This window comes from Morone saxatilis, unplaced genomic scaffold (genome assembly GCF_004916995.1).
Source record: "Morone saxatilis isolate NCDOM2014 unplaced genomic scaffold, NCSU_SB_2.0 Contig9, whole genome shotgun sequence".
NCBI classification, from domain to species: domain Eukaryota; kingdom Metazoa; phylum Chordata; class Actinopteri; family Moronidae; genus Morone; species Morone saxatilis.
In genome coordinates this window covers 12,091,978-12,103,646 of record NW_023340268.1, presented here as the reverse complement: position 1 = coordinate 12,103,646, position 11,669 = coordinate 12,091,978, and the positions used below count along the sequence as shown (strand labels likewise).

Below are 11,669 nucleotides of genomic sequence, written 5' to 3'. Positions count from 1 at the left end.
CACACACACACACACATATGCAAGTGTGTATGTGCCCTTGCTCACAACGTCCTATCTCTCCAGTGGGTTTCAGATTGTAGTTAGCATCTGTTGTTTGCACAGTGGTTTCTAATGTGTCTGCTCCTGGTCAATGTGACGTCTGACTCCAGTTAGAGAAACACAGGGCTAATAAAGTCACTTGCTGATAGAAGATTGGCACTATCTGCCAGCTGTTGTGGTGGCGGGCTACTTAGTTGGCAAAGCCTGAGACCAGCCACTCTATTTCCCAGCATTCCTTTCCCTTATAAAAGATAACAAGCGATTGGGCACCGAGGGTCTCTTGTGAAACGAAAGGCCTGGAGTGCAAAAACAGGATGGGAATTGGCTTTGGGAGAATGTTTTGATCATGACAAGCAGAAACGGCAGGCGTCTAAAAAGTTGGCAGGGAGCTAAGCTAAGACCAAAGTGCAAGGCATGATGGGAATTCATGAGCCTTTGCCAAGGTTTCCTGAGAGCAAAGCTGCTGGAGAGGGAGAAGGGTAAAGATAGGCCCCTAAGATTGGATTCACACATGTATTTTTGTGTGTTTTTCAACATTAGTGTTGTTATTGGCTGTCCAGTGCATGGACTGGTTTGAGATGGTGTTCAACCTGCCTTCTCCTTCCTATCTGGAGAAGGGAAATGACAGAGGAAAAGGGAAATTCCGTGTTCTTCGGGTCGGAATGATGTAGGAGTGAAGCTAGGCGGCGTCCAGCCATAAATACTCTGTTTTTAGGATGTGGTTAACAAGATGAAAGATTTTTTTTACCCCCTACTGGAACACTACTTATACTTGTTCCTGCCTTTCTCCATCAATATTGCCAAGTGTGTACCTAGGTGAACACATTCCTGAGAAGTGTTAATATAAGACATGTTTGTTGGAAAGCATCCACGCTTTAAAAATAGCAGCGCAACTTTGACACAGCTGATTTGAAGTCTGTATTTAGGGATATTTGGTTGTCCTGTTGTTCACTTGAATGTATTTTGAGTAACCATCCTCTTTGCTTCATGCACCAGGTGGGGAGAGGAGAGACACTATGATGGGACATCAAAAAAATATTGGGTGAGTTTTTTCAGTGTGTAAAACACTTTTTTTTGTGTCCTAAATACTGTAACTGTGGTTTTTGCTTCCCAAGAACTTTCTGACATACTTTTTCTAATGAATAAAATAGACCTTTTAAAGGCAGTTTCTGATAGTGTTGTCAGTTCTGTTCATTTCCTAATGTGCATGAATATAACCAGGTATTGTAAATGCATTCAAAATTAAAATCAGTTTCATTTGTAGTAAGTTTGACTCTACTTTCCTTTTCAGATTGCTGCCAACTCCTGGGGAAAGAACTGGGGAGAGAACGGCTACTTCCGAATCGCTCGAGGGGACAATGAGTGTGAGATTGAAACATTTGTGATCGGTGTGTGGGGCAGGATCACAATGGAGGACATGCACAACCATCACCACCACCATCGTCGCAGACACGTTTAGAGACACAACAGATGTTAAAACCACACAAGACCTTTGTTTTTAATCCCACCTATAGCTGGTTTTTACCCGAGAGGAGAAACAAACCATACCAAGAACTTCCCCACATCCAGCTCGGACAGCCACAAAATCAACCCCAGAGCCCCCGAACCCTCTATTTTTATACCTTACTTTCCAATGGGGATCAATACAACCCCTCCACCTTTATCCTTTTAAGAGAACACTCCGCACTCTCCCTTTAACCCAAGGTTTATGGCACCAAAAAACTAAGAAAAACTCGACTAAGCTAAAGCTCTTCTACGTTGCCTTGCAATTAGGCGCCTCAGGTACCTACTGATCCAAAGACCACACTTCCCAGAATCCTCAGCATAATATCTGGTGAAACATGTTCATGTCAAAGTTGGGCGATGACAGAAGGAGAAGCTCAATCTGATCTTTTTTATTCTTCTTTGTGCTTCTTTGTCAACCTGAACCTTTAGTCTTTTCTAGCTTTAAATCTATAATCCACACAGACCTAGTTTCACAAGCTCAGCTTGGAAAAGAGGAAATTTGAGAGTCAGATTATCAGACATCAGGCCCTTTCTGAGAGACACACCCAGCCGAACTGTGTAACATGATAATATATCATTGATGACCTTACTGACATTTCCTTGTCAGCCATACAGACGCACGGTTTTCCTAATTCCCTCAGTTTTAGAGAAGACACTTGTATGGAGTAAGCAGCTGCAGGCGGTAGAGTTTCTCACACATTCCAATGAAAACGTAGACTCTAACACTGGAAACGGGAGGAGATTTATTATAATAAGATTAAAAAAAACCTCTTAATTGTGGTTTTAGGAGGGTTTACAGTGCTTTCGACCACGACCAGCAATCAGAATTACTCCCATCAGACATTTTAAAGCAATTTAATAATGAAACATACTATATCTCGGCCCTTCTTCTCCTTGTTTATACTGGAAAGGACAGTGTCAGTAAGACAAGATTAAACATTTGGTCTTGGCTGCAGGTCAAAAAATAATTTCCAGTCACACTAAATGAAAAAAGTCACCATGAACAATGATAAACATATAAACAAAGGCCATGCTGTCATTCTTGACCCCACTGTCTCATTTGGAAAAATGAAACACTGATGTGATTAAAAAGGTTGTAATTCCTTTAAGACACAGAGCGGTTTTAACCACTGCAAAAGAGAGTGTTTGTGTATGGTAGTCTTAATTTGCCCTGTTCTGTGTTCACTGTAACAATTTGAGCTACGGATGTTATTTTTTTATGTTGCAGTTATATTTTTATTTTACTACGTGTTTAAAGATGTACTGTATGTAGTAACTTTCATAACACACTCATCACTCAGTCGCTTTTCTGCTTAGTTGTAACTGTTTGACCACAGCGAGGAGGATGAGGGGGGGATGCTAATGCTAAAGTCCAGTTTGTGCTACAGTATTTGACTGATGAGTCTTTAGTTCGATGCATTTCGTATGTAATAAACTAAATGTGATGTAAATCCACTTCTAACTAACGCCGAAACACCTGTTCAGGTCACCCAGTTTGCAGATGAGCTGTTTGGCTTTATGTTCTCATATTTTATTTCTCCTTTTTATTACTTTCTGCTGGAAAACTTAACATGTTCCAACTTATCAGCCGTGTGCCTATCTTACACAGCGCTTTATGATGTCTTTATTTCAACTGGTTAAGGCTGATTGAGGGATTTTCAGATCTTCTTGGAGCACGGCCTCACTTGAAAAGGAAAGCATATTATCGCTTACCTTAAATTACACCCTGATGTGCTTCAGCTGTAACTTCAAAAGGCTTTATTTCTATATCGTCGTGTCTTGTGATCTTTAAGGTCCCTGCATCATCTCTCCTTCAGGCATGGATAGGCAGATAGACATAAAAGCAAAGAGAATGTCTGGATGAATAGGCAATGTGCAATGTGGCGGATAGATAAGCATTATTATTGCAATGTACTGAATCTTTGCTTTCATTCTGAAGTGAGTGAGGACAGGGGAAGATGAAGAGCAGCCAATAAACATGAGATGAACAACAGGTTTACAATAAATGACACCAAGGACAATGTGGAACTGAGCTCTTTTGCCTGAAGAGTGATTCATTCTTTGTCAGCAGAAAGGAGGAGTTACTTCTTTTTATATATTTTCATCATGTTACTGTAGCTCCTTTACAAAAGAGAAAACATCAATGGACAAAATGTCAGCTGCTCAGTTAGTTTACATTACTGTATTGCAGTCTTCACTGAATTGCACAGATTGGTTTGTTTAAAGTGCATGTTTTTACCAGTGAAGTTGTTATGCCTTTAAAATGAATTAAGATATAGGGTAGTTACAGACAGTATGACACTGGTGTGAAAAGCAGACGTGACTTTTTTTCATTCAGAGTGAAGTATTGGAAACAAATCAAAGCGTAAATTAAAGAGTAGAGACATCTTATTGCCAATGTAAAATTATTTTGCCTATACGTTGGATTAACAGTTGGCTTGGACCTACAGTACATGCTGTATATACACTGAATACATATAAAAGAAGGGTTAAAAAAACTCTCCTCTTCTCTTTTATAGCATTGGGAAATCAACTATATTACTAAAGAGTCTGCAAAACCCAACTTTATTCCATAGAAATTGGTATTACTTTCAGCAATGGGATTCTCCAACTACACAACCTCTCCTCCAAACCCAGCTGCAGCAGATATTCACTCAAAGTTGTTTATTTTATGTAAAATGAACCACTCCATATTCACTGATGTGTAGACATTATTTATGACAAGATATGTAAATTATATACTTTTATTCTTTGTTTTTCCTGTGCAATGTTTTCTCTCTGTCTCCTGTATTGTGTACACTAAATGCAACAGTGTTCACTTGTGCGGCACAATAAAGTCTTTTCAAAACCACACAGCCTCATTGTGAACACACAAAATGTTACAGTTTGTAGCGTATCACTGAAGCACTGAAACAAGGTGTGATGATCTGGAAAAAATGCCTTATATAGTCTGCATGTATGTAAGTTAGATGGTAGAGAAGGTATGTGATTTTTAGGAACTTTTGGGATCAGTGAGCCACAATGGGAGGGACTGGGTGCAGGGTGTTCAGGGGGAAGCTTCATGGGATGAGGCCGGGTGGGATGAGGACAGTTTTTACAAGGTCCTGCTGTGTCAGCGTACTCTTCCATTACTGAGAGCAATAACTCTGAGCATCAGTCAGTGAAAGACCAGACCAAAGAGTATGCATAATCAATTAATATATATATATATAGGTAGATAAATAATAAGTATACACATACTTATACATACACTGGATCGCACATAAAATATAACAACCTATATAACAACTGACCACCTTTCTATAAGAACCAGCCATTAACTTTTCAGCAATTGAGCTACAGTAGCTCCGTCTGTTGGATCGGACCTCACGGGCCAGCCTTCACTCCCCATGTGCATCAGTGAGCCTTGGCTGCCCATGACCCTGTCTCCGGTTCACCACTTTTCCTTCCTTGGACCACTGCAGACCGGGAACACCCCACAAGAGCAGCAGTTTTGGAGATACTCTGACCCTGTCATCTAGCCATCGCAATGTGGCCATTGTCAAAGTCGCTCAAATCCTCACACTGCCCATTTTTCCTGCTTCTAACACATCAAGTTTGAGGACAAAACGTTCACTTGCTGCCTAATATATCTCACCCACTGACAGGTGCCATTATAACCAGATCATCAGTGTTATTCACTTCACCTGTCAGTGAATTTGTGGGCTTGGCATAGCCGTACAGTATGAATAACACAATAGTAAAAACATACTTTATTTATTCATCAATATGAACACCTGCAGTGTCCATATGTGTTTTTATTTTAACTTTATTTAAACTGAATCATTCTTCATAAATTCTCCAAAAAGTATCTACTCTTAACACAGTACTTTAAATAAATACAATTTCCACCGATTTCCTCTCCTTACATTTGTTTCTGCGTTTCAGTGTGTGTCTGTGTCTCTATGTCCCACATAAACACCTGGGTGAACATCTGCCTCAGAGAGGGACAGTGTTCCAACCTGGACAGAAGACACCCTCTTGTTTGAAGTGAGAGAAATGGCAGGTCTGTAAAAAAAAACGATAATGAGCAAATTGTCACATATATCAACAGGCTGTGTCAGTGAAAACTACCAGGTGTTCTCACTGACACCATGTTCAACAAACACTAAAAGAAGGGTGAGCAGACCTGCCGTGTCCAGCACAGACACCTTGGAGAGACGACCTTAACCTTGCATTCCTGCATCCAATCACTCACCTATGAAACCTTTTAATGGGATTTGAGTCTGTTTACTGCCCACTTTAAGTTATACTTCAACTTTAAGTATACAATTGGTCTGGTCAGTTTCTGCTGGTAACATGTGAGCAGTTTTAAAAGAAAAAACCTTCTCTTGTTGCAATTTTAAAGTCTTGCTTTCAGTAACAGTCTGTCTCAGGAATGTCAGTCGAAACGACCTGTTGCTGAGATGGGAACATTCTGCTTTTTAGTGCAAACTAGACTGCTTCACATTAAAGTTGTTCATATTGCACATATACAACAGAATGAGGAAGATAGTATTACTAGTTTATAAAACCTCATATTGTCTTTCTTACTGCAAGAAAATGGTATTGTGTTGTGTAAAGTGAGTTATGTTTTGAGGTCAAACATAACTCAAATAAAAACAACTGGCAATTTGCTCCCTTGTTTTGAGCAAAGTAATATTGTAGGACTTAAAGTGATATCCAGTATTTTTGAAAACAATTTTGCAATGTGATTTTCTGAGCTGATGAAACCCTAACCCCTGGACTTTGAACTGACCATGTAAACTACTCATTGTGCTCAAAAATATCGTGATAATTGCTCACAATTTACTTATATCTAAAGGGATTCTTCAAATTGTGCTAAAAAAACACCTCCCACCATATATTTCTGCAGTAAACAAATATTACTAGTCATTTAGTTGATTTTATTAAAGTCCGCCAAGTTATCCCGTGGACTATTAAGACCTGGCGTCAGTGAAAGCTTTGGAGTGGGTTATGAAAGAATCAGGAGAAAAGAACACAGTATTACAGAGCATATTGCTCCCAGCAGCCACAGGGACAAGTATGGAAACTTCAAGGGATCTGTCCAGTGACTGTTTACATTTCTCACATTGTTTCTGCGTCACCAGTAGCCAAAGCATTTATTACCTCAGCAGCTCCTGCACCTCTCCTCCCAGCTCATGTGTAAGGAAATGGACGAGTACCAAGAAAAAGGAGGAAGCAGTTAGGGGCAGTGGAACAATCAGTGACTCGAGGTCCCACCCATGGTCTCCCCGGTTCCTCTAAGAACATGATCTTCTCCTCAGTTTCTGTGTAGACTGTTCTGCACACACACATGCAAACATAAACACCCCTCCCAATGCTTTTCCATGTACTGGCTGTTCTTAAGTGTATTCAGGGGACGTCAACAAACATGTTGTGGAAGATCATGCTGGCTGCCAGAGGCAAAACCCTTTCCCATGAACAACAAGCTAATAAAGAACATACTCACTATAAGTTTGGGGGGATTCCTTCCTTGCACTGAAGCAGGAACAAATCAAATAGCTTCAGGGGGAATCCTGAGGCAAACATAGCTTATAGCTTTGACGTATTGTTCTCTGCTGTGTAGACTAATATTTCCACATTATATACCTTCCTACAGAATATTACTACTACTACTACTATGAAGAATTATTACAATTTCCTGAGGGGAAACATTGTTTCAGTTGTCTGAGATGCTGAATTTGCTTCAGTGCACAGAGTTAGACTATTATGACTGTAGATACATGGTCGATGTTTCTCAGCAGTCTGCAGTCTTATCAGATATTTGATCCTGATTTAATCTGTAATACAATGCCTGCAACCCTCACTGAACAAAAGTGTATCCTAGTACTTTTAGTGGAGTGCTTTAGTGCTGCCATCTTCTGGTGTTCTCTCAGTACAGCTGCAAAGATCACACTGACGTTTGAGGACCAACTTTATTGAATGTGCCAAAAGTTGAATAATACCAATATCCCGTTACAACATGATCCATTTTATTAAGTTTTCCTCTGTGCTATCATCATGACTATATTCCTAAAAACAACCCATATTTTAAAAATAAGACTTTTAATAAAAATGTTAAGCAGACCATCGAAGGTCTCCAGGAGCAGCATCAGACGTCATCTCTTCGGTAGATCAGTCAAGAGTGGCTTCTGTTTGTCCTTAATTCAAAGTGGTACTGTCCTCTTTTGTTAAAACAAACTATTTGTCTCCCTCTAGCGGGGGCCATTTCCTCTCCTGCATTCACACATTCTGTAGGCACATATGTAGAAAATACCTGCAACAGACAAAGGCAATGTGTTTGGTTATGTACAGTATTACAGTACAGTCCAGTGACATTCAACAGGTCTGCTAGTTAAACAGTCTGGCTTTGAAGAGTGTTATGTTTCCTACCTATTTTATTTCAGCTTAAACTCTCCTTGTAAATATTTATTAAGATTCCATTCATACTGTATTAATACAAATAGAGATTATCTCAAAATACCTAACAACAACACTTCTTGTCTCCAATATTTGATCGTAACTTCTGTTGTTATTGCTTCTTCTGAGTTCTTTGACAGGTTTGAATAATACTGGGGTTTATGTCTGGACAAAGACTAACCCCCGGCCTTTGTCTTTTCTCACCTGCAAAGAAGGTCATGAGCATGGAAACCCAGCCCAGTATGTAGGACCAGGAGAAGCGCCAGTCACCAAAGCGCCTACCCAGGAAGTTGACTGTCACTCCAGTATAAATAGCCATACCCAGCAGAACAAAGAAAGCTGATGGGGACATAGGAAGGTGCATGTCAGTTATGATTAATGTGAGAGTACGCGCGTGTGTGTGTGTAAATACAGATGAAACAAAACTTACTGGAGACAAAAAACAGAATTCCTGCAGCAAAGGAGCGATTGAATCTTTCAAAGGATGAGAAGTGTGAAAAGGACATGATGCCAGCGATGATGCCTGCGAAGCACGACATCCCTGAAAGGATCATGAAGGCCCTGGTGGCATTCCAGTAAGCTGAAAGGAAACAAGTAGGAGTCATCAAATATGCCATTATGTCTTTACAAACATATAATTACACTTTAATTCATACTGGCATGATAATTGTCAGTATCACCTTAATTTTCAGTGCAGAAAACCAGACTTTTCAGGGTTTATTTGTTGTTCTGTGCAGGGAAATCATTTTAGTTGTAATGTACTTTACACAATCCAACTGTAGAATCCCAATAACAGACCCAAAGATGGGGCAGTATGGGGCATCAGATTTCTCACACTCTTAAGAAAAGGTCTCTTGCATTAGCTGGTGCTCAAATATACAGGGACTTCAGTCAGAGCGTCTGCAGTGACACAGCAGAAACCCACTCCCTCCTGATGAAAACTCAATATGCGCTTTTGATTCATATTAACTGTTGTCTTGGAAGACATCCTGAGTGACTTACCTATGCTGTCAGTCTGCATGTAGCACTTGTTGGACATGCAGTACCTCCACAGACCCTGGTGGGCATAGTTTCCAGAGAGACGGTACTGCATCCAGTAGTCGGTTGCAGTGGAGATCACCAACAGGATATTACCAACAATAGCACAGAACAGGCCCCCTCCCATGAAGCTGTACATCTTGAGATGAGTTAACGGGGCCTCTGAAGAGCAACTGTTATGTAGGGAGGAAAAATCATGGAAGTTCAGGGTTTCTGCAGATATTGTAAAATAATGTTTTGCTATTGACTAATTACACTCTTATTCACACTCACACGTCTGTGTGTCAAGTAGAATTTAACACATTTTGCACTATACGCACACATATACTGCCTGAGGAGCTGCAACTTGCTAAAATAAAAACACTGTATGAATTAAAATATGTGACACTATACGTGTACAATGACAAAACATTAGACATCTCTAAAAATGTACTGGTACTCCACATCTTTATACAAACTCTGCCAACACTTGCACAAAGGATCCATAAGAAAGGGTTGTGGCAGTTAAATCGAATCAGTCAAATTAAATACTCCAAACTGTCCATTTAGAGCGGTTGGAAAACCACATATGATACCAGCCTATCATAAAGCCAATCCACAATAAGGAACTAAACCAAAGAAATGTGAAACAAACATCCAATCTGAGAATATTACTCAATATTTGAACATATAACAAACACATTTGTAGCTCCTCTGACGCCTTAATTTGTAGAAACGAATTCCTACAAACTTTCTATCAAACATATTTACCTCTTCTTTAGTGGAAACATCCCTATTAGTTGAACAGGTGCAAAGCGAAACCAAAGTTAGACCTATAATGTTGCAGTTTGTTGTTGTTTCCCCTTCCCAATCTTCATGTCACACCAGTGATTGTTCAGCAGTAATGACGTTTTATCTGATTCTGCCAGCCTCTGTCCATTCGCAGTCATCATAAATGAAAATGTATTGCTCCAGGATACACACAAAAAAACACTGTGAAATTGTATCCCTTACCTTGTTTCTGGAAATGCACCCTCTCTACTGCCCACCTTTCTGAGGTAGAGATAGAAACGGGTAGAGGGGAAGAGGGAGAGACCTGTTGCTCACTTGGGGTGAAAGAGAGAGAGTCACTGACAATACTACAACCACAAAAGTTGTCGCCTCGTTTTTTTCTGTCGATGAAAGCAAAATCCTTTGCAGCAATCAGTCTCCCTGTGTGGGATGCACTTGAATGAGACACCGTAGGGGCCACAGTGCATGTGACCATGTACATTTGAGTGTGTGTGTGTGGGGGGCGGTGAGGTGAGGCCTTAGAAAAAGGGGTGGTGGTCCATGTTTCTTTTTGGGGGGTTTTGTTTGTTTGTAAATGGTGTGCTCTAGAACTGGGGATATGCATAGGTATGCAGGACTGTCTGTGTCAATGCGACATGCTGAAACACACACTTTTCTTTCAGTGCTGTCACACTGTGGCAGTGTGGAGGGACACATATAGAGGGAGCGCTCTATACAGGCAGTCTCTCTCCCTCTCCTATAGGATTGTCAGTCACACTTTATTTTACTAATAAGACGTGTATCAATTTAGACCAGAACTATAATAATATGCTCTTTATTAGACCATAAATGCCATGATTCCATTATTAAGAAGCATATAAGTTTTTGTTGACACTGTGAGAAAGGTAATAATTCTACTTATTTATTACTGAGATCATACTGGGTAGTGGTGTTGTACTAGAGTGCATTATATTGAGAGGTTTCTAATATTCTGTCCCACATGTGAATGTAAATGAGCTGGCCAAAATACTAGAAACACCTCAAGAGAATGCAGTCCAGTTCAACACGACTGCAAACTACAACCTCAATAATAAACATGTAGTTAAATCAATGGCTCTCTGACAGCATCCATCCTGGTCCGAAAAGTGAAAAGTGTTCTGATATAACTTTTGTTATGGATTGGTGCTATACAAATAAAACTGAATTGAACTGAATTGAATTTATAGCAGATCTGTTGTATTGGATTCAATTGTTTGTACAAGTGTACTTAATAAAGTGGCCAGTGAACGTATATCTCTACAAATCTTCATTCAAATGCAACTAAAATCGAGACAAACATTCTTTCCATACTAAATATCATGTTTTGAATGATATGTCAAACGATGATGTCTTACTGTAATTTGTACTGTATGCACAACACTTTCCATTTCGCCTTGTTTGATCAAATTTACTAAAACTATTTAAAAATACACCTAAAACCAGCAGAATGACTGATGATGAGAATTTTCTCACCAAGATGTTGACTGTTTTAATTTTAAACAGACAAAATCCCCTAGTTTTGCACATTTGATGTAATTTCCTCAATTTTTAAGTTAACGTTTTTAACTTATCAAAGCCAGCGATAATATATATGCTGTAATGATGTCACATGAACTTATAAACAGTAATATGACCATAATGACACGATAAAAAACTAAACGGGATCTGAATCTCACAGAAATGTCATTCTAATTTTAGCTGGCAATTCAGTTTAGGATCAGCTTTTCAACCAACCTTAAAGGACCAGTGTGTAGCATTCTGTGGCACCTAGAGGCGTGGTACAGATTACAACCCCCTCACCTCAACTTCACATTTTAAGCATGTTGGAGAAACGCAAAAGGCCCTACCTAGAGCCA

General features: G+C 39.7%; 2 protein-coding genes across 3 annotated transcripts in view; one reads left to right on the top strand and one right to left on the bottom strand.

Annotated features, from left to right (window-relative positions):
• Nucleotides 1–4,396, top strand: part of tinagl1 (tubulointerstitial nephritis antigen-like 1) — a 23,121-nt gene extending 18,725 nt beyond the window's left edge. The window contains exons 11-12 of one of the 2 annotated variants that reach the window (XM_035680818.1): nt 1,036–1,081; nt 1,331–4,396. In XM_035680818.1, coding sequence (XP_035536711.1) covers nt 1,036–1,081; nt 1,331–1,498 — 214 coding nt within the window. In that variant the 3' untranslated portion in view covers nt 1,499–4,396. The remainder of the gene's footprint in view (nt 1–1,035; nt 1,082–1,330) is intronic. The other variant, XM_035680819.1, reaches the window with a different exon arrangement.
• Nucleotides 4,397–7,781: 3,385 nt separating this feature from the next.
• On the bottom strand, nt 7,782–9,163 carry LOC118342986 (lens fiber membrane intrinsic protein-like). The gene is made up of 4 exons (XM_035681691.1): nt 8,989–9,163; nt 8,417–8,566; nt 8,191–8,325; nt 7,782–7,843 (listed from the first exon to the last, which is right to left on the bottom strand). Exons 1-4 carry the CDS (start codon nt 9,161–9,163, stop codon nt 7,782–7,784), a joined length of 522 nt encoding a protein of 173 aa, XP_035537584.1.
• Between the last annotated feature and the right edge of the window lie 2,506 nt (nt 9,164–11,669).